We start from the raw sequence: 21,962 nt of genomic DNA, 5'->3' as shown, positions 1-21,962 counted from the left end.
GCATCAGCATATTTCAAGTATTGTAGAAAAATCGCCAGGTGGTAATTGCGTATTTAGAAATCCACAAACTGAAGATCATCCCGGTTACAAGATCATTACAAATACCATAAAGAATGTCCTACAGCAAAGGGCAAGGGATGACCAGTTCTAATGAGCAAATTTGCAATTGACAAATTTGCAAAAAAATGCATATGCTTTGTACCCATACCATTATAAAACGAAAAATATCTGATTTGCCCATGTACTGTACCACCCACATGTGCTGCATAATGCCACCTCATATGGCACACTGCAGTAACATTAAAATTCTTATACCACACTTTCTATAGCATCGATTAGCTAAGGCCCAGTGTTAAAGTTTAGATTCAAGGGTAATTAGTTTTGGGGTGTGGAATGTAATAAAATATGTACTTGTCCATGGGCCAGGTTGCTTCATAAATCTACTTTTCCTGTAAAATAATTTGTAGCGCAGCGACAAATTAGGGCAGCAATCGCATTATATAAGAACTCTGATTATGCCACAGCTCATACTATAGTAGGGTTAGAAAACTAGCAACTCTTTTTGTTTCGCCACTTTTCTGCCGATCTACCTACTGGGGCTGGAGGTAGCGGTAAGCAATAGTTCCAGGGTTGGAATGCCCTTTTTAAGTCTGTGCAAACCTACTAACTTGCATGTTTTAGGGGTTTAGACCAGCTCTTCTCTAATCTTTTTCCATACTGAGAGAGGTTGGAAATTTACTCCTGTCAAGGACAGATGTAAAACTCTTTCCTGGGTTGAGTAAAAAGTGTTTGGAGGGGAAGTGAACTTGTAAACGCTCAACAGATTTTCACATGAGCAAATCCACACATGCATTTAGCACGAGCATAATGCACTTCACAAATATTTTCTCAGAGCACGATTTCATGACCTACTTCTGTAAATTTTTGTGAATTCATGAAAACTGTAATTCTGCACTAATGCAAGGACAAATACCATGGGTGCATTTTTGTGACTTTCTTCAAGAATTGGGCCCCTACTGAGGTCTGGCGTTAACCAAGACATTTTGTTTTTAGTAAAATTCTATTTATCGGGTGGCTGCACTGTGAGAGATAGCATTCTGCTCTTTCACAAGGAGCATATCGGCACACAAAGTAGTTTTGTTCAGTGACAGGAACTACTGTGTCAATGTGTAATTTTAGAGCCAATATTCATTATAATGGTGAGGGCCCAGCAGCCCCCACAACAAAAATGTTTTACAAAAACCATGTCAAAACAAGCCACACATTGACAAACCCTTAATGGCTAACCACTATTGTCAGTGTTTATTTTCATGTTTCCCATAATCTTGTGAAAAAGGGGTTACATTTATTGTCCTTTATGATTTTTTGGGGGGAAATACTAGCATGCATCCACACATTTTACTAATTGATGCTTCAAAGAAATGGTACCTAAACTTTCACAGTAGTTTAGCACAACATTTTGTTTCCCAGTTGCATTTTCTGTGAACATTTTATTTTGAAAGTAAAGAAAAGCAACGAATCGGCAATCTTGCTTTCGAGCTTCTACAAATATTGGCATCTACGATGCTTCATATTGTTAAACTTTACAAACGTGTTTACATTTTTATACTGGAACCACTGTCAGTAGTGAAGTCCTGGCTTACAACATATCTTTAGAGCACTCACCATAATGATAAAGGGTTTGCATTAATGAACTATAAATAAATGCTCCAACAGCATTAACTTGTAGACACAAATATTACCTTAAGTGAAGACCATGCCCTTCCCTGATCTATAATGTGGTTTTGTAAACTGGAGGCCAAAGGTTTTTTCTTCAGGGGGTTGGGCCAACTTGTTGCGAGGACAAAATAAACATGAAAACTTGGTGTTCTTGACCCCAAAAAATATGTCCTGGGCAACGGGCTATAGAGATTCCACACCCCTGATTTGGTGTCTCGGAATGTGGTAACAGTATTACATCATGTCGGCATTACCAAGGGTTTTAACTCCAAGCCCAGAATAAGCAATCGGGTGAGAAAGAGAGAAGAATATCATTGCATTTCTCTTTCTACTCTTTACCCATGCTTTGTGTGGATGTTTGTAACTGAAGTCCAGATTCATGACCCTACTTGTTTTTTGTTTGTAATAATCATTTTGTTTTTTTGTATTTTATTCTAATACTGTATTGTCTGATTTGTAATCAAGGTTAACCAAAGATACACCAACTTTCAAAGACGAATTGGAGATCCTGAAGTTCATCTGTAAAGATTTATGGACAAATATTTTCAAGAAACAGATTGACAATCTACGGACAAACCATCAGGTAAACTCTTGGCGTTTTTGTGTGCAGAACTTCCGGGAATAAAGAACAATTGTATGTTTTTTTTAAATTTAATTTCCTCCCGTCCACTGCTCATCTGTTTTCCAAAGCCATACATTTTCCAATCTCCACGTAATTATACAGTGCGCCATAGACCCTTTTTGTTCATACTAGCTTTTTCTTTGTTGTGGTAAGGACGAAAGTCCCATCTGGTCCCTGACATTTTGGGATTTTCGCCCAAATTACCAATTGCTCCTTTTAGGTCTTGCTGAGCCAGCGCATGCGCTGCTCGGAGAGACATTTTGTATACGGCATTTCAAAGTGCTGCCACAGGCTGCCTAGCGCTTACGTTCACGCGAGCGTGCATGCGCGCAGCCGCCATGTGGCTTTTATGGCACATTAAGCCTTGCTCTCCGAAGCGCCTCACTCTGCCACCCCCCTCCCAAACCCCCCCCAACACAAAGCACGTCCTTGCCATCACTTTCGCGGCCAATGCTGGTTGTGGAACACCGCACTATACATTAAAAAAACCTTCACACTGCATTTTTTCATGCTCGTGGTTCGTAGGTAGGCGTGCATATTGTACTTTGCTACTGGGACAAATAGTGTACCAGTATTTACTGGTAAAAGCCAGGAAAGTTGATGTTATGGTATCTTAAGCATGGTTATACCCCCAATGCAGCTATATACTAGACCCCCCCCCCCCCCTCCCCCCCCCTAAGTATTTGTGATGTATGGTACATGCACACAAAGTAAAATGCTCCGGGAAAGGTTACTGGAAAGTCGTTCACCCACATGAATCAGTTACTGTCAGGAAAAGCCTGCTACTTATAACACTCCTTCTTATTTTCGCCTGGGACTACCGATCAGGTTTGGGCTTATTTTACCGTGAATATAATGCATTCCATTGGTCTATGCAATAAACCATATTGCCCTCTACTAAGATGGAAAGTAAAAGGGTTACCTGTGTATCGTAACATGGAAGCAGCCATAATGAATTTAATTCACAAATAATTTTACTTAGCATGTTTAAAAATAGACAAATGAACAAAAACGAAAGTAACAAAGAAAGGACTTGTCTGCATGTGTCAGCGGAACTTAGGTAAAGGTGGCGGCCATCTTTTTCAGGTTAAATATCGATAAATATTACGAATTTGCATAGAATTCACATAGGTTGTCTTAATTGTGAATGTACTTCATCTTTTCCCTGGATATGCCATGTTGATATTTGAAATGATGCGGGCATATTTCTTGAGAGCATTTATTTTCAGACATAGCATAAATTCCGCTTGGAAGCTAATGTCGAAAGGAGAATAAGTTTAATTTTAGGACGGCTGCCAGTTTTCTTCAGTGCATTTTCTCTACATGATTTTTGTATTTATATAGCGCTATGAATTGATTTACATGCGACGTCTCCCTTTCAAATCTGTTTGTAAATGAGTGGAAAGTTCCCCCAAATGAATTTATGATAAGTAATGTACGTGTTTTCCGGCAAGCCAATGCATGCGAAATCGCGATACTTTTTACTGCTGCTTTGCCAATCTAGTAGCATAGTGTTCGAAGTTTTTCACTTTTTTTATTTATTAGTACAGCCAATTTGTCAATACTCTTGTTCCTTATCGGAATAGTGAGCTATCTGTTCACCACCAATTTCTGCGCGTTGCGGAACTATCTTCTGAGTTCCGTGTTTCCGGCCGGACCGGATATGCACAACTTCACGTTAGAGTCTCTCCATTGCTTCACATGTGGGTTTCTGTTTTCGAAGGATGGCAGTGCAGCAGAACGAAAATGTGCTGCAGAAGTGCCTCAAGAGCCTTAAGGTAGCCAGTGCCCGACCCAAGAGGTTCCTAAGGTGAGACCTGAACGCAGTACTTAAAACGTATTTCATGTTTACAGTTCCTCCATCAAAGTGCTGGTCAGGAGCCTATGTGTAGCACAAGCAATAGCCAATAGGTCTCAATTTTGGGACCTTATGAGTATTTAGTTATGCAACTGTTGCATGGCTAAACACTTATAAGGTCCCAAAGGCGAGACCTATTGGCTATGCCAATGCTTGTTTGTTTTGGCAACAGTTTGAGAGACTGCTGATCTATTAATCCCCACACTTCATATTGTGGCTTCAGGACTAACTTTTCAATGAACCCTGAGAGGCGAGATGCCTTTTGATATTCTTAGCTTTAGTTCTAAGATGGTAGCTGATCTCAACTCTTTGAAATGTGCCCCTGCTGATAGTCCTAGTTTTGGTGTATCCAAGGGCCTCTCTGGTGGGTGAGGTGGAATAGTGTTACTTACTGACCTCCCTATGTAATTTGAATTGCAGAGGTTTCAGGCAAAGAGTGTATGTGTGTGTGTGTTTTTTTTTTTTTGTTTTGTTTTTTAATATATTACACAGTGGGGGTCAGGGAGGGATCCTAATCCCAATTTACCCCATACGATACGATTTTCCAGGTGTGTGGAATTTAATAAATTATCTACTCGGCCATTGGGCAGGTTGCTTCATAAATCTACTAGTCCTGTTACAAAATCCACTTGTCCCTTTGGTGCCATGTAGTGTGGCGACAAATTATGGCAGCAATCTCATATAAAAGCTCTGATATAGCCTCTATGATTATGCCAGCACTCATACCATAGTAGTGTTTGAATACTTGCAATCCGCTTATGTTGCCACATTTCCGCAGAACTACACACTTTGGCTGAAGGTAGTGGTAAGCAATAGTTCCAGGGTTAGAATGCCCTTTTGAGTCTTTGCAAACCTACCAACTTGCACGTTTTAAGGGTTTTCAACCACTCTTCTCTAATCTTTTCCCATACTGAGAAATGTTGGAAATTTACCCCTGACAATGGCAGACGTAAGCCTTCTTCCAGAGTTGGGGAAAAAGTGGTTGAAGGGAAAGTGAAGTTGCAAATGCAGTTCACAAATATTTTCTAGGTATACTGTTTCTTGTCCTACTTCTGTAAATTGTTGGGAATTCACGAAATCCATATAACTGCACTTAATGCAAGGACATATAACATGGGTGCATTTTTGAGACTTTCTTTAATAATTTGGCCCCAAATTTGGTCTGTCGTTGACCATGACCTTTTCGTTTAATAAAATTCTGTCTCTCTCTCTCTCTCTCTCTGTATCGGGTGACTTCAATGTGAGTGACAGCATTCTGCTCTTTCACAAGGCATATCAGCACACAAAGTAGTTTAGTTCTGTGCCAGTAACTGCTGTGGCAGTGTGTGCTTTTTGAGACCAAAAACAAGTTTTGCTTTTGTCAATTTGTTATAAGGGTGAGGGCCTGGCAGCTCCCACACCAATAAGGTTTTACAAAAACCATGCCAAAACAAGTTACACATTGACAAAACTAAAAAGCTGACAATCAATTTCAGGCCTATTGGCTTTGCCAATGCTTGTTTATATTTGTTTCCTATAATCCTGTTGAAACTGGTTACACTGATTTTCCATTATGAATATTTTTGGGAAATACTGGCATGCATCAAAACATGTTACTAAATGATGCTGGAAAGAAATGGTACCTGATATTTTACAGTAGTTAAGCGAAATGTTTTATTTCCTGCTTTAATTTTTTTATGAACATTTTATTTTGAAAGCAAAGAATCTTCAATCTTGCTTTCTCAAGCTTCTGAAAATATTTGCATCAAGTCAGAGAGCATTCTGGGAGCGTTATACATAGCCTCATATTGCTAAACTTTGAAAACGTGCGTACACACTTTTATACTGGAACCACTGTCCGAGCTTACATTTACTTAGTGCTCACCCTAATAATAAGAGCTTTTAATTAATGAACCATAAATACAAGCTTGAACAGCATTAACATATGGACAAAAATATTACCTTAACTGCAGACAGTACCCTTCCCTGATCCATAATGTGGTATTGCAAACTGGCAGCTAAAGGGTTTGTGTTGCTGGGGGTTGGCCCTACTTGCCTCAAAGACAAAGTACAGATGAAAACTTGTTGCCCTAACAATATGTCCTGGGCGTGGGCTATAGGAACTCCACATCCATAATTTTCATAGGAAACTCTAGACAAATGCTACAGCCCAAATGGCTGAATTGAATTATACCAAACTTGACAGAAAGCTAGATCTTTACACCAAAATGTGCTTCTTGTGATTTAGTGTAAATCCGTTCAGTAGTTTTTGAGAAATTAAGTTTCAAAATCTATATAAATCTGGGTGGTTGGGTTATCGGGAAACTCGCAGGAGTATGGCAAGCATGCACCTTCAAATAATAGAGCAATCTGATTGGAGAGAGGGCCTATTTTCACCTTGCGCTCTGGTTGGCTGGCCTCAACATATGGAGAAATGTGGTTGCCAATTCAGGCCTTGGGTATGGTAATTATATCTTTGCATTAAAAAAAATCGCAGAAATTCACTGTAAAAAACAAAGGTTAAAGTGATGTTATACCTAGGTAAGGTAATATTATGCTACTTTGCATTAAAAAAAAAAAACTCGGAAATTCACTGAAAATAAACAAGTTAAAGTTACAGTATAGTTGAATGAAAATGTTACTTTAAATATAACATTTGAACATGTAACAAAACTATTCACTGCTTATGACCTCACATATTACATCACTCATGACATCTTTTAGGACATCATTCATAATAACACCCATGACATCGGACATGTCATGGCAGGGGCGCTTGCTCTAGGTACTTGAAAGAAGTATAACTGGTGAATTTTAGTTTAAATGTTACATTTAAACTAACATGTTCACCTAACTATAACATCACATTAACTTTGGGGTTTTTCAGTGAAAATATTGATTAAATACATTGACTCACAGGAAATTTTAGATCACTCCCAGAATGGATTCCGCGCCGTTCACAGCACCGAATCTGCCCTTATTGCTGCCACTGACAGCATTTGGCTGCAGGTAGATCTAGGGGGCTCGGCGGTGTTGATTCTGCTTGACTTATTGGCAGCATTCTACACCGTTACCCCAGCGCGCATGGTCCAACGCCTGCGGGAAGTGCGGTTCCAGGAAAAGCCCTGCAGCTTCTCCATTCCTTTATAACAGGTAGAATGCACACAGTCAGCTGCGGAGGCTTCAGAACGAAAGCTTTCGCCCTCCCGTGCCGGGTCCCTCAGGGCACTTCACTTAGCCCCACTCTTTTTTAGGTCTCGCCTGAGCCAGAGCTTATAGCCCTGCTCTGGCGAGAGTTTTAGTAAGCGGGTTTTGGAAGTGCTAACCTAGTGGCTTTTTTCAAGCCTCCAGCTTGCGTTCGCGATGTCTGGCATGCGCACAGCTGCTATCCTGGTTTCTAGCATTCCTTTCCTCGCATGGCTGGCTTTCCTCCCCCTCTCTCACCCACTCCTCCCCCACTAATGCGGGGCTCGCCCAGGCCTGCCATCCGGAAATCTTAGCGCACATTCCCAGGACAAACTTCTGCTGACATGTCTCACAGCCCTAAGCTGATGCACGCACACCATCATCCCCGGGGACGGAGCTATGAGAAGACTTTGTGCCGAGATGGGGAAGATGTTTGAAGAAAGTGCGTATGTTTACTTTGCTTGCTTGTGAAAAAAGTTTAACACCATCACTGTAAAAAGTTTGAGCATGTTGCCAGTGCAGTGTTGATGCATATGGTGATGCAGCGTATATATATGTACATATGTAACCTCCCAGTTGCTGCTCTGTCCTCCCCACCCAGCCCCCCTGCTCCTCGCTCTCTCCCCTCCCTTCTTCTCTCCTTTCTGTTTTTGGTTTCACTCTCCTGTCTCCCTACCCTGCTCTGCCACCCCACTCTCTCTGCTCTCCCTCCCCCTCCTTTCCAATCAGTCATGGGGCTCTAATTTGCGCCTGCAACCCATCTGATCACAGCTCTGAGCTGTAGTATTGAATATGGTGGACTTCAAAACAAGGCAACATCCGGAATCTTTAATGTGAAAAGACCCATGGCATTCTGTGGAAGCCCCTTTCCCTAAGGTTGTGTAGGCGGAGTTTCAAGTAGATACTTGAATACAGCATGCCTCGCAGAGCAGTGCATGCACTGCCCAGGCTCGACCTAAAGCCATGTGAATACACAGCATAACCTTTGCCTTCATGTACAGAAAGTACTCAACATGATTACAAGTTAAGCTGCAAAATACATTGGACAATGGTGGTTCGTGCACAATTTTGGAAAGATTGTGTAATCCAACGTGTTTGTGCAAGTTGGAGACACCAATAGCTGAAAGCAAGCCTGGCACTTGTTCTACTGGCCAGATGGCTTGCTCATTGCATCCAGTTTCCAGCATACAGTGGGCCAACGTGGATACGCTGACAGTCATTGAGATCTTAAAATGCATTGCCTATTTAGCTGATTACTTGAGTTGCTTAAAAGGGGTGCTTTTCAGTGTCTGGCCGCTGCTATCATTTTTCTGCCTCGGGGCACGTGAACAAATGTACGAGCTTCAGAGTGGAAAGCAACGCATTTACATTTACTCTAATAGCCTCGCTCTCCTGGGAAAGCAGACCTGGTCTTGATTTTTAGATTTCATTTTGTTTAATCTTGGAATTATAAATGTAGACGTTTATTAATGAGTGAATACTTTTCGCAAGACACAATTACAGTGTGTCACGTGCTAAACAAGGTTAGAGAGCACAAGAAACAAAAAAAATAACGAATTGGGGTTTGTACGAGACAATTGAGTGTTGGGTTTATCATGAGTTTGTCCCTTAGAGCTTCAAACGCCTGTATATCAGGGCGACAGGGCAGGGCATCATCTCGTATAGAATCGCTCCTGCAAAGAAGGGATCGTTGCCTGCAATTGGAGAGCGCGCGGCTGAGGTTTTCAGCAATTATACACAAGCATTGGCCATGAAAGTGATCGCGATCACGATCGCTGTGAAAGCGAAAGTGATCGCGGTGACGCGTTAAAACGCGCAAGGGATCCGCGCGCAAGCACGTGTGCTTCTTGCTCGTTCTAGCAAGCTGGCTAACAAGCATTGGCATAGTGTTTAGTTATCCAACACATTATCCTTGGTGCAACAACATCAACCGTTGCATGGCTAAACACTTATAAGGTCCCAAAGGCTATGCCAATGCTTGTTAATCTTTGTGACCCCTCTGGCCGAGCTGGTGAGATCTTATGGATTCCAGGTGCTCTCCTACGCGGACGACACCCAAATTATTGTTTCTGATGGATACATCTGCCAGTGGATTCCTCACCTTGTGAATATCCTCTGCGCCAGCAACATTTGGAAACTTTTGTAGCAGTCCACGCCGATGAGGTCGAAGACGACGTCACAGAGACACGGCTCCGCTTGCGACTCCGCTGACGTCACCGGCTCCATAAGAAGACCTCGTCGGCGTGATGACGTCAGTTCCCTTTTTGCCGCGCCGTCGACGCCAACGGATTTCGGGAATATCTGTAGCTTCACTGTTACTTTATTTTTCTACTGGATTTCTCTGTTTCTTTTTTCGAAAAAATGTCGACAAAGAAATCTGTCTTCAAGCCCTGTCGTGAATGTGGAAAACATATGTCGATCACGGATCCACATGACGACTATGTATGGTGTTTATCATCTGATCATGATATGGATGGATGTCTTGCTGTCGCAAGATGAGCCCCAAGGCTCTCAAGGAAAGGGTGGCGAAACTCTTCATCGCAAGGATGAAAAAGGAGAAGAGAGGAAGAAGGAAGTCGAGAACGAGGTAGAGGTCACGATGGAGGTCGGCGTCGAAGTCGACTTCGGGGCATGCTTCAAGATCCAAGAAGCACAAAAAGAAGAGGAGACCACCTTCTCGACGTCACTCTGACAAGAGTTTGGCTCCGAAGTCGAAGTCACCTGCTCGACGCCGTAAGGACTCTGTGTCTCCTTCACCCGTTCCGGATTCGCTCGCTGGTCCTTCTTCTCCAGTGGCTTCACCAGCTCCGGCTCCGGTTCCATCTACGACGCCGGTTCCATCTCCGGCCCCGGGTTCATCTCCGGCTACGTCTCCGGTGGAGGAGCTTCAAGCACCGGGTGAGCCTGTGACGCCTCTAATTCCACCGTCGGCGCCGGTTTGCCCGAGTCCGGTGATGCCTGATCAGTACCCTGCGTTCCCTGGACCAGGTCAGGACCCCTCGCATTATTTAAATGCTGTGTACGGGGTATTTTCGAGAGCCATGTACACCACTGGTGCACCTTCGGGTCCGATGGGTCCAATGGCCTTCAATATGGGGGTGCCTCAAGTTTATCCATAGGCCCCTTTCATGCCATTTTTTCCGGCGACACCATCTTGGCATCTACTGAGGCCGAGGACATCGACGCCGCTCCCTTCTTCACCGGCGCCGGCTCGACCTCGTTCGTCGCCGGCTGCTCCTGTGGATCCACGTTCGACGCCGGCACCGGCGCCGTCTGATTCGAACATGGTGCCGCCGAAGCCGCTTGTACGAATCCGGTCCAGGAGGGAAGCTCAAAGGGTGCTTGATGAGCTACGGTACTTTTTGGAAGAAGCAGAAGAAGGAGAGCTGGTGGAGTCTGACGAAGTTTTTGAAGAACTTAGAGGCTAGTGGATTGGATTTGTCTCCTGAGTGGGAAATTACTCCACCTTACGATGAACCCTCGAAGGCTGTGGCTCCATATCATGCAGTCATTAGGAAGGCAGCTGAACTGTTTGATCTTGAGTTGCCTACTACTGAATTTAAATCAAATATTCTGACAGAAGTACTGCATTCCCCTACTACAGTTTCAGAGCCATTATTGCCTTTTAATGAGGCCATTATAGACCCTGTGTTGGAGGTGTGGCGTAAGCCTTTTTCTGCTCCCGCAGTCTCTAAGACGGTTGCTAGGAGGTATAGGGCAGCTCCAGGGGACCCTGAGTTCTTAACATCACATCCATCGCCTGAGAGCCTGGTGGTTCAGGCTGCTTGTTCAGGAAAATCTAAGGGTGCTTTTCCTCAGGTTCCGGGGGACAGAGAGGCTAAAAAGCTGGACCAGTCGGCCAAAAAGGTCTTTTCATCGGCCAGCATGGCACTAAAATCAACAAATGCCACTTGCCTTTTGGGACGCTATATTCATGCGCTCATGGACTCTGCTAAGAAACTGGCACCAAAACTATCTGAGGAGGATAGGGTTGGTTTTAATGAGGTCTTGACGGATGCCCAGGCAGCAGCACGTCAGGTGATCCAAAGTGGGCTGGACATGGCGGATTCAGTGGCAAGAGTCATGGGGTCTTCTGTTGCCAGTAGGAGGTGTGCGTGGCTGAAGTCTTCTGAGTTTTCCCCGGATGTACAGTCAACACTGTTGGACTTGCCTTTTGATGGCTCTGGTTTATTTGGCAAAAAGGCAGATGCTGCTCTTGAACTTTTTGAGGAAAGCAAGGCTACAGCTAAGTCGTTGGGCCTTCAATCCCAGTCAAGGGGATCGTTTAAAAGATACAGGGGTTTCGTCGGGGCAACCTTTCGTTCCTACAGGCATACCCAACAGCAGCAAAGATCTCTGTATAAGGGATACAAAGGCAGAATCAGGGGTCGCACACGTGGCCGCCAGCTCTCCTCCTCTTCCTCTTCCTCAGCCGGGGGGCCGGCTTACCCATTTTCTACAAGATTGGGAATCTGTTACTACAGATCTTTGGGTTCTAGATCTTGTAGAAAATGGGTACGCCCTTCCCTTTCGGGAATTCCCTCCAAATTACCCTCCTTGTCAAGGGGCTTGCTCAGAGAACCACCGTCTTCTCCTACAGGAGGAAGTCCTGAAGTTACTACAGAAAGGTGCGATAGAGGTGGTTCCAGAGCAGGAGAGGGGTCAGGGATGCTACTCCCGGTATGTCCTGATTCCGAAAAAGGACGGCTGATTGCGTCCGATATTGGACTTCAGGGTCATGAATCTTTATATGAAGCAAGAGAAGTTCAAGATGCTCAATCTTGCGCAGGTTCTTCAAGCGCTGAATCAGGAGGACTGGATGGTGTCGATCGACTTGCAGGATGCGTATTTCCACATCCCAAAGGCTATGCCAATGCTTGTTAATCTTTATGTGACCCCTCTGGCCGAGCTGGTGAGATCTTATGGATTCCAGGTGCTCTCCTACGCGGACGACACCCAAATTATTGTTTCCCTCACCAACGATCTGCATTTAGTCATAGAGAAGTATCTATGTATGTCACACATCATAAGCTGGATGAAGGGCAATTCATTAAAGATGTATGCAGACAAGACCAAGGTACTAGTTTTTGGCCCACATAATTCCATCTAGTCTAATGCCTGGTGGCCTGCAGAATATGGGCCTCTTCCAGCCCCGGTAAAAACAGCAAAAAATCTTGGGGTTAATCTTGATGAGGGCCTGACCTTTGATGCCCAAGTCAGTCGCACAGCTGGTACATGTTTCTATATTTTAAGGACTCTCAGAAAGGTGCTTCTGCTCATTCCCTCTGAACTGCATCGGCCCACTATCATCGCACTGATTACCTCTCGTCTTGAATACTGCAACGCCCTGTACCTCAATATCACTGAATAAGCTCCAGGTGGTACAAAACGCAGCAGCAAGACTGATTTTAAATATTCCCAAACATCAGTCTGCCAGAGAGAGGATCCGTACCTTACACTGGCTCCCTATCAGGGAGCGTATTTCCTTCAAAGTCTTGAGTACGGTATATAAGGCAATGCATGGTAAAGGCTCGCCCCAACTCATATCCTTGTTTCAATGGTACACTCCAGGGAGGACTCTGAGATCAACCACACAGAAAAAAATGGTCTTGCCCAGATTTTGCAGATCCAGATGGGACGGCCGCTCCTTTTCGGTTGCTGCCCTCAGACTCTGGAACTCACAAACTCTCTTTCATGTTACAGGAAACATCTGAAAACTTGCCTATTCTCCTCTTAATCTGCTGTTTGCGCTTCTCCCGCTGCTCTTGTCTGCCCAGCACCTTGACACCTTCGGATATAGTGCGCTTTACAAACACTATCCTATCCTATCACACCTCTTGCTGAATGAGCACTAAACTGTGATATGTCTATGCCTTCTTCACTCATAATTGCTCCAATCCACCTGGCTATAGTGGCACTACATACTGCTTTGTGAGATGTCACATGGGATATTAAAATGTGATTTTCACCATCATGTTTAAATTCTAGCATTCTGTTCTACTATTCCTTCATGCAACTTACCACTCAAAGTTTTTGACAATCCTGCAATGAAGTATAAAAAACATGACCAGACCTAACTTTTTCCAGATATCAGTATCTGATGAATAAACCCTGTTGCAAATTTCCAAAACCAGCATCAGAAACCCTTTTGAATGATGCTAAAGAGAGAAGAGTTGCCAATTTCTGTTAAATCTATCTTAAAGAAAGATGCCAATTACTTGGCCTTGAGTCAAAAAGTTTTAATACTAAATTAACATCCCATAGAAAAGTATAGCGAGGTTTAGGGGTTCTCTTCATCCTTATGCCCTTCATCATCCTACATATCAGTGAATCGATCCCAACCGTGATGCCACCTACCTAGGCATGGCCTGCTGAAACACCTGACCTATGGCAATTAATTGTCCTGTACATGATACCTCACTGAAATAGTTCCACTAGATATTGGCTAAATCCATCACAGGAGCTTCCATGAGATCCAGACCCCTTTCCATGGCAAAAGGCAGAAAGGCATAAGCGCTTCTGTGTTCAAAATCTGAACAAAGTGATCAACTGCTAGGGCTTCTGGGTCCAGTCTCCAACTGAAAAACCTTGACACCTGACTTGTGAGCCTGCTGGCAAAAAGATCTAAATCTAGTTGACCCCAAACTTCCTGAATTTTCATGGACATTTCTGGGTTCAACTGCCAATCGCTGAAATCCCTCAGGTGACGAGAATTCCAATTTCTCCCAGATTCTGCCTGCCTGAAATGTGACCTGCTGTCAAAATTCTGTGTTCCCAACGGAAAGACCATATTTCCCATGTTAGTTCTGCTAACTGCCTTTACTTTGATCCACCCAGTAGATTGATATAGGAAACTGCTGAATCATTGTCCATGTGAATCAGCACCATGCTGTTTGCCACATGAAGTTTGAAGCTTTTCAGACCATATGGCCCTGCCATCAACTCCTAACAATTTATGTGCAATGAACTCGCTGGACTGTGCCCTCGGCCTGGTTGCCCCCATGCCCACTGCCTGCTGCCTGCCTCCTTCCAGCTGCCTACCTGCTACCTGCTGACGCCTCCAGCCCGGCGCCCCAGCCGCCGCAGGGCCGCCCGCCTCGATCGCCGATCCAGCCCGGCGCCCCAGCCGCCGCTGGGCCGCCCGAAACGATTTTCGCGCCGGTTTTTGCCGCGACCCCGCCCCCACGCCTGCTGATAGGACCACGCGCTCCCCGCCTCCCAGCTGACCCCCCCCTCCCTTCTTATGACGCCCCCTCAGCGACCGCGCAGCGGACGCGCGCAGCGGGAGCACCGACTGAGCGCCAAAGGTAAGCCCGTCTGCGCCTGGACCGTGCCCAGTGCCAGGACCCCTGGCCCCCGCAGACCCCAGCCCACCCGCCGGACCTACGACACCGCCACCCTCATCGCACTCAACGACGGACGAGTCCCGGGATGCTAACGTGCCACCCCGAGACGCACCCACGGACCCTTCAGCTGCCGCACCTGCAAGTTCACCTGCATCCGGACCCGCCCCACACCAGCACCCGCCAAGCCGAACACCAGCAGCAACCACCTCAAGTGCATCCTGCTCAACACCCGCTCAGTCCACAGACACGCCATCGAACTCTGGAACCTCATCGACACCACTGCTCCTGACGTTGCCTTCCTCACGGAGACCTGGATGAACGCCTCTTCAGCGCCTGACATCGCCATCGCCATCCCAGAGGGCTACAAGATCACCCGGAGGGACCGCACCGCCAACCAGATAGGAGGAGGCATCGCCATCATCCACAGGAACACCATCCGCATCACGACCTACACCGACGACATCCTGACTACCGCCGAACACCTACACTTCCAGATCCACACCGACCCGAAGAACACCCTCAGAGGCACCCTGATCTACTGACCCCCGGGACCACGCACACAATTCAGCGAAGACATCGCCGACTTCGTCAGCCCGCATGCCCTCCCCTCCGCTGACTACATCCTCCTGGGGGACCGGAACTTCCACCTGGAGAACAACAACGACCACAACACCACCACCCTGCTCGACAACCTCGCCAACCTCGGACTCAAGCAACTGGTGACCGCCCCCACCCACCTCGCCGGACACACACTCGACGCCGTCTTCTCCTCCAGCAAAGACATCGCCTTCAGCCACGCCACAGGACTCCACTGGACGGACCACAGCTGCGTCCACTTCACCTTCAAAAGAACGACGACCCACCACCACCAGCAACAGGTCGCCCGCAGAAGCTGGAGCAAGATCACAGCCAACCAGCTCGCCGCTTCCCTGAGCCAGCACCCTCCCGCCAGCTCAGCGAACCCCAGCCAGGCCGCCGACAACCTCACGAAGTGGATCAGCAACTGCGCGGACGAACTCGCCCCACTGAGGACCCCGCCCAGCAGACCCGGCAGCAAGAAGGCCCCATGGTTCACCGACGAACTCAAGAGCTCCAAGAAGAACTGCCGAGCCCTCGAGAAAGTTTGGAGAAGGGAGCCAACTCCGGACAACATGACCACCCTCAAGCTTGCCACCCGGAAGCACCACCAACTGATCCGCGACACCAAGAAAACTGCATTCAAGGACCGGTTGGATAACAACGCACACAACAGCAAGGAACTCTTCAACATCGTGAAAGAGCTCTCCAACCCCAACGCCGGAAACAACGACACCACCCCATCGCAAGAACTCTGCAACTCCCTCGCCTCCTACTTCCACAACAAGATCGCGGACATACACAACAGCTTCAACACCCTACCGACGAACGCCACGTCAACCCGACCGAACCACCGCCCCCCACCTCCACCCTCCGCGCCTGGACCCCGATCTGCACCGAAGAAACCGTCCGCATGATGAACTCCATCCACTCTGGATCTCCGACCGACCCCTGCCCTCACCACGTCTTCAACAAAGCCGACGCCGTCATCGCACCCCACCTGCGGGACATCATCTACACCTCCTTCACCACCGCCACCTTCCCTGAGAGCTGGAAGTATGCCGAACTCAGCGCTCTACTCAAGAAACCAACAGCGGACCCCACCGAACTCAAGAATTACCGCCCCATCTCGCTGCTCCCCTTCCCAGCCAAAGTCATCGAGAAGACCGTCAACCAGCAACTGGCTGTCTTCCTCGAGACGAACGGATCCCTCGACCCCTCACAGTCTGGCTTCCGAGCCAAACACAGCACCGAGACCGCCCTCATCGCTGCCACCGATGACATCCGAACCCTGATGGACAACGGAGAAACAGCGGCCCTCATCCTACTAGACCTCTCCGCGGCCTTCGACACCGTCTGCCACCACACCCTAGTGCAGCGCCTCAGCAACGTCGGAATCCAGGAGAAGGCACTGGAATGGATCATCTCCTTCCTCGACGGAAGAACACAGAGTCAGTCTACCACCGTACAAGTCAGAGGCCACCAAAGTCATCTGCGGCGTCCCTCAAGGATCCTCGCTGAGCCCAACCCTCTTCAACGTCTACATGAGCCCCCTCGCGGCCATCGCACGCCAACACAACCTCAACATCATCTCCTACGCCGACGATACCCAGCTGATCCTCTCCCTGACCAACGACCCCGCCGCCGCCAGAGCCAACCTCCACGAAGGAATGAAAGAGGTAGCCGAGTGGATGTCGACCAGCCGCCTGAAGCTGAACTCGGACAAGACGGAAGTCCTCATCCTGGGATCCTCGCCCTCCGCCTGGGACGACTCCTGGTGGCCCCCCGCCCTGGGCACCGCACCCAAACCGACAGACCACGCACGCAACCTGGGCTTCATCCTGGACTCCTCCCTCTCCATGACCAAGCAAGTCAACGCCGTCTCCTCGTCATGCTTCAACACCCTGCGCATGCTACGGAAGATCTTCCGGTGGATCCGCACCGAGACCAGGAAGAATGTCACCCAGGCACTCGTCACCAGCCGACTGGACTACGGCAACGCCCTCTACGCCGGAACCACCGCCAAGCTCCAGAAGAGACTCCAACGGATCCAGAACGCCTCAGCCAGACTCATCCTCGACATCCCACGACACAGCCACATCTCCGGACACCTAAGAGACCTGCACTGGCTCCCGGTCAACAAGAGAATCACCTTCCGTCTCCTCACCCACGCACACAAAGCTCTTCACGACCAAGGCCCGAGCTACCTCAACAACCGCATCAACTTCTACGCTCCCAAACGACACCTCCGATCAGCCAGTCACGCCCTCGCCGCCGTCCCCCGCATCCGAAGAACGACAACAGGAGGAAGGTCCTTCTCCTACCAGGCCGCCAAGACCTGGAACTCCCTCCCGACCGACCTGCGCCTGACCCAGGACCACCTCGCCTTCAGGAAGAAGCTCAAGACCTGGCTGTTCGGGCAGTAGCAGCACCCCCCGCCCCCCCCCCCCCCCCCCCCAGCGCCTTGAGACCCACCGGGTGAGTAGAGCGCTCTATAAATGCCTATGATTGATTGATTGATTGACTGGACTTGATCAACGCCCCCGTCTCTAGGTTTCTCAGGCGGGCTCCCCAGTCGAGAGAACTGGCATCTGTCTCCAAGATAAATTCTGGCACATTTCCATAAATTGCTTTGTCATTCCTAGACTGTTCAACCACCACTCCAGGTTCATTCAAGCCTCTGGGGATAATCCTATTGAATCTGCATACCAAAGGCCCTTGCGTAAACCAACTGTCTTTAATGTCTGGAAGGCCCTGTAATTCAGGGGGCCTGTTGAAATATCTTGGATCAAAAATGAATGTGTCCTCGTGTAACGTAACTGGTGCTCGTGTAAAGTGCTCTGATACCTTCGGGTCAAGTTTGAGCTATAAAAAAAAATAAAAAATAAATTATCCTTGCTAAGTACCTTAGAGTTACAACCTCCTCTCCTGAAATATATCTCGCCTCCTTCCTTATATTTCTAAGCTTTTCTGAGGTAAAAGAAGCTGGGATTGTAGAGTATTTATCCGAAAGCCTAGAAACTCCAAGGACGGACTTGGTTCCAGTACTGATTTTTCTACATTGACAATTAATCACAGGCTCTCTAAGAGTTCCTTTGTCATACATAAACGATCCAGTATCTCTGTGTTTACTGGACTCATCGATAGGATGTCGTCAAAATATATTATTAAACAAATTCCTCTCTCCCTCTGAAAGGACAGCACAGTTCTTCGAACCTTTGTAAAACACCACGGAGCAGAGGAAGGGAAGGCAACAGAACTGTTATAGTACTAACCTCCATCTGAATCGGAGGTATTTCTGTGAACTTTCTGCCTTAGGGATCGCATCCTTTAAGTCCAGTTTTACTAGCCAGTCTTTTTCCTTCAGAGTATCCCATTGAAGATGGATTCCCTCCATCGTGAAGTGACGGTAGACCAGGAACTTATTTAGGTTTCTTAAATGTATAACTGGGTGCCCAGCCCTTGTCCTTCTTTTTCACCAGAAAAATTGCTCTCACAAACCCATCGTTTGAGTTTACCACTTTTATTATTGCACACTTCTGCACTATTTGGGAAACCTCCATATCCACCAGCTCCATTCTGTCTTTGTCGAACACAATCTTTCAGGGTAGAAAAGTCTGCATGTCGATCTCCCAAAAATCTATGATGAAACCTGATCGAGTCTCTAAGACCCAGGGGTCATTTGTTATCTCCCCATCTCTTCTCCCAACCCCCCCCCCATCTGTGAATGAAAAGTTTCAACCTTCTGGCACCTTTCACTAGGGAAGAGCCAGCATAAATTGCTCCACCTTTTTTAGATGTTGAGCCGTGATTAAATTATGTCTAAAGAGGACTCCTCGGGGGCGTGGCCAAGATGGCGGCGTAGGTGGACGCGGCCTCTGCAAGCTCCTCCGACCCGGGCCCCTGAACGCCTTCTGTGCCGCTGATCTCCCCCCCATCGGCGCTAGCCGGCGACGGCGGGTGCAGTGGGGAACTCGCGGACCTGGCTGAGAGGTCGAGTTGTGCCCCGGAGGGTTTAGCCGGTGACCTGGAGCTAACGCGCTGCGACATCGGAGGCTGCGGCCGACCAGAAGTGCTGCTGGATCCGCCTCCGTACACACGCGAGCCTGGGGCGCGGTGCGGAGGCCGGCGGTGAGGCCTGGATTGGAGCTGCCGGGTGTGCTGATGTCCCCGGATGGTCGAGCCGGCGGCTTGGGACTGAGGCGCCGCGACATCGAAGGCTGCGGCCGACCGGAGGTGCTGCTGGCTCCGCGTCTACGCGAGCCGGGGGCGCCGCGCGGAGGCCGGCGGTGAGGCCTGGAGTGCGCCGCTGGGTGTGCTGATGTGCGCCAGCTGACGAGACAGCGAGCGGTCGGTGCCCCGCTGGGTGGACCGGCGGATCCTTGACCGTGGGCAGGTTAGGAGCGGAGCCGTGGTCCTCGAAGGCCCCGCCTGGACTGGCTCGAGGCACCGAGACGTTCCCCCCCACGGAAGCTGCCGGGGAGGCGGTGCGGGCCTGGAGGTGCGCCTCGAGCCCTGTCGGCCTCAGGACTCGCTGCAACATTTGACCCTGGTGTCCCACTGGCCCCTGTCTGGTGCGTGGGTTGGAAGCCGCCCAGGGTGAACATTGTGCGGAGGAGTGCTACGGCTCGTGGAAGACACCTTGGCAGGAGCGACGCCCGGGGAGCCCGAAGAGGTGGGGACTGAGTGTTGGGCTGCATAACAGGAGCGGACGGCGGCCGGGCCCGACGGGTGGCTGAGCGGTGTACGGATCGCTGCCGCTGTTGGGTGCGGTTTGACCTTTTTCATTTGGCGCCCAGGATGGCTGGCACTAAGGGGAGCAAGAAGGGTGAACGCACTCTACCGGAACTGTTGCACCGGGGCGGCGCACGGCAGGACCACGGGCAGCCCTCCCCGGGCCCGGCTAGCAGCTCGCAGGGGGCGAGTGGAGGGGAGCCACCGGTCACCAGATCGTTCCTGGAGTCTCTTCAGCTCCCTCCGCGAGGACTTCCAGACTCTCAAGCAGGAGGTGGCTGGGGAGATGCGCGAGGTCCGGCGAGCAGTTGATGGCCTGGGGGAAAGGGTCTCTTCTGTGGAAGAGGCGGGACATGCCCGGGACGAAGAAATCGCTCAACTCCAGCAGGAAGGGATCAGGCTCCGGGACCAGCAAATCGATCTACAATCCCACGTGGAGGATCTCGAGAACCGTTCCCGGAGGAACAACATCAGAGTCCGGGGCGTTCCACTCGGAGAAGAGGGAGAAGATGCAGCCACTTACCTGCAGGACTTATTCCGGGAGGTATTGGGGGAGCAGACGGACTTTCCTCTCCGGATTGATAAGGCACATAGAGTGGGCCAGCGGCGCAGGGCCCCGGTGCCTCCCCCCGATCTCCTGGCCTACCTGCCGGACTACCCTCTGAAGGAGCGGATTCTACGGGTGGCTCGCACTAAGCAGGCTTTGGAATTCAGGGGCCATAGGGTGGCCCTCTTTCAGGACCTCTCGGTGGTCACTCTACAGAAACGCAAATCCTTTAAAATTGTGACTGACTTCCTGGGGGAGCACGACACCCAATACTCCTGGGGCCACCCTTTCCGGATTATTTTTCGCTGGAACGGAATACTGCATCAGCTGCGTTCTCTTCACGACACCTGTTCCGTATTGGGCATCACAGCAACTGACGACGATACCCCCACTCCACGTCGCCGCCGGATCACCAGGGATGGCTGGCAGTCGATCCCGGGTCGGGGGTCTCCGGCTTCTTCGGTGCGGCCGGACTCGCCTACTATCCGGGCGGAAAGGGATAATGCGGTGTGTGAGGTCGCCAGGGACACAGCATCAGGCCTGGCCGCTCTGACTGCCTAGGACTTCTCCGGGGGGAGATCGACTTAGCTTCTTCTACAGGTTCGGGGGCCTGGTGGGCGGGGGGGGAGCAGAGGTGGCGTGGTGGCTGGACGTCCACTTTTGAGACTTTTCCACAGACTTGCCTTTTGGGCCGGTCTTGGACAATGGTTTCCTTGCCTACCTGTTACGGGAGACGAGGATGGTGTTTTGGGTTTGGAGGGAGGTGGGGTTTTGGGGTGTTGGGGCTCCGGGAGGGGTTGTGGGAGTTGGGCGTGGGGGAAAGGGTTGTCCAGTGCGCTGTGCTAGCGTTTGTCGTCTGGTTTGTGTATTTTCATTATGTCTTGCTCTGTGATGAGGGAGGTATGCTTGGGGCGGAGGATTGGGGAGTTGGCAGAGGGGTGGTGGGTGACTGGGACACTTTGAGGCTGAGGGCCGGTAAGAGATGGCGCTGCGCTAGGGGGGGAGGCCTGGTATATTGCCTTTGGGAGAATGCTTTGAGGTCTGAGCTGGGGGGAGTGGGTCCGCCCGCGTGGGCCACCTCGGCGGACGCGCGCGACTTAACACATATTTTCCACTATGCCTCCTCATACCTTTAAGATTGTGACCCTGAATGTCCGGGGTCTGAACAACCCTGTGAAGAGGCGTGCGGTGCTCTCCCTGTTGGAACACACTCGTGCGGACATATGCCTCCTTCAGGAAACCCACCTGCTACCACAGGACACACACCGGCTACGTTCTTGTAAGTTTCCGCTGCAGTTCTTCTCCCCCGGCCCTAACAAGACTGCGGGGGTGGCGATCCTAGTGGCTCGACATTTTAGGGGGGAGCACATCCATAAATTTGCAGAAATCAAGGGC

General features: G+C 49.1%; 1 protein-coding gene across 1 annotated transcript in view; it reads left to right on the top strand.

The window, feature by feature from the left end:
- LOC146798435 (trafficking protein particle complex subunit 6b-like) overlaps positions 1-21,962 on the top strand; it is a 132,403-nt gene that overhangs the window by 40,701 nt on the left and 69,740 nt on the right. Inside the window, exon 3 of the mRNA XM_085625708.1 lies at positions 2,185-2,302. Within this exon, the coding sequence (XP_085481834.1) occupies positions 2,185-2,302 (118 nt within the window). The remainder of the gene's footprint in view (positions 1-2,184; positions 2,303-21,962) is intronic.

Source organism: Triturus cristatus, chromosome 9, assembly GCF_964204655.1.
Source record: "Triturus cristatus chromosome 9, aTriCri1.1, whole genome shotgun sequence".
Classification (NCBI taxonomy): Eukaryota; Metazoa; Chordata; class Amphibia; order Caudata; family Salamandridae; genus Triturus; species Triturus cristatus.
Note: the sequence above shows the minus strand (reverse complement) of the source record. Positions and strands in the feature narration are given on the sequence as shown.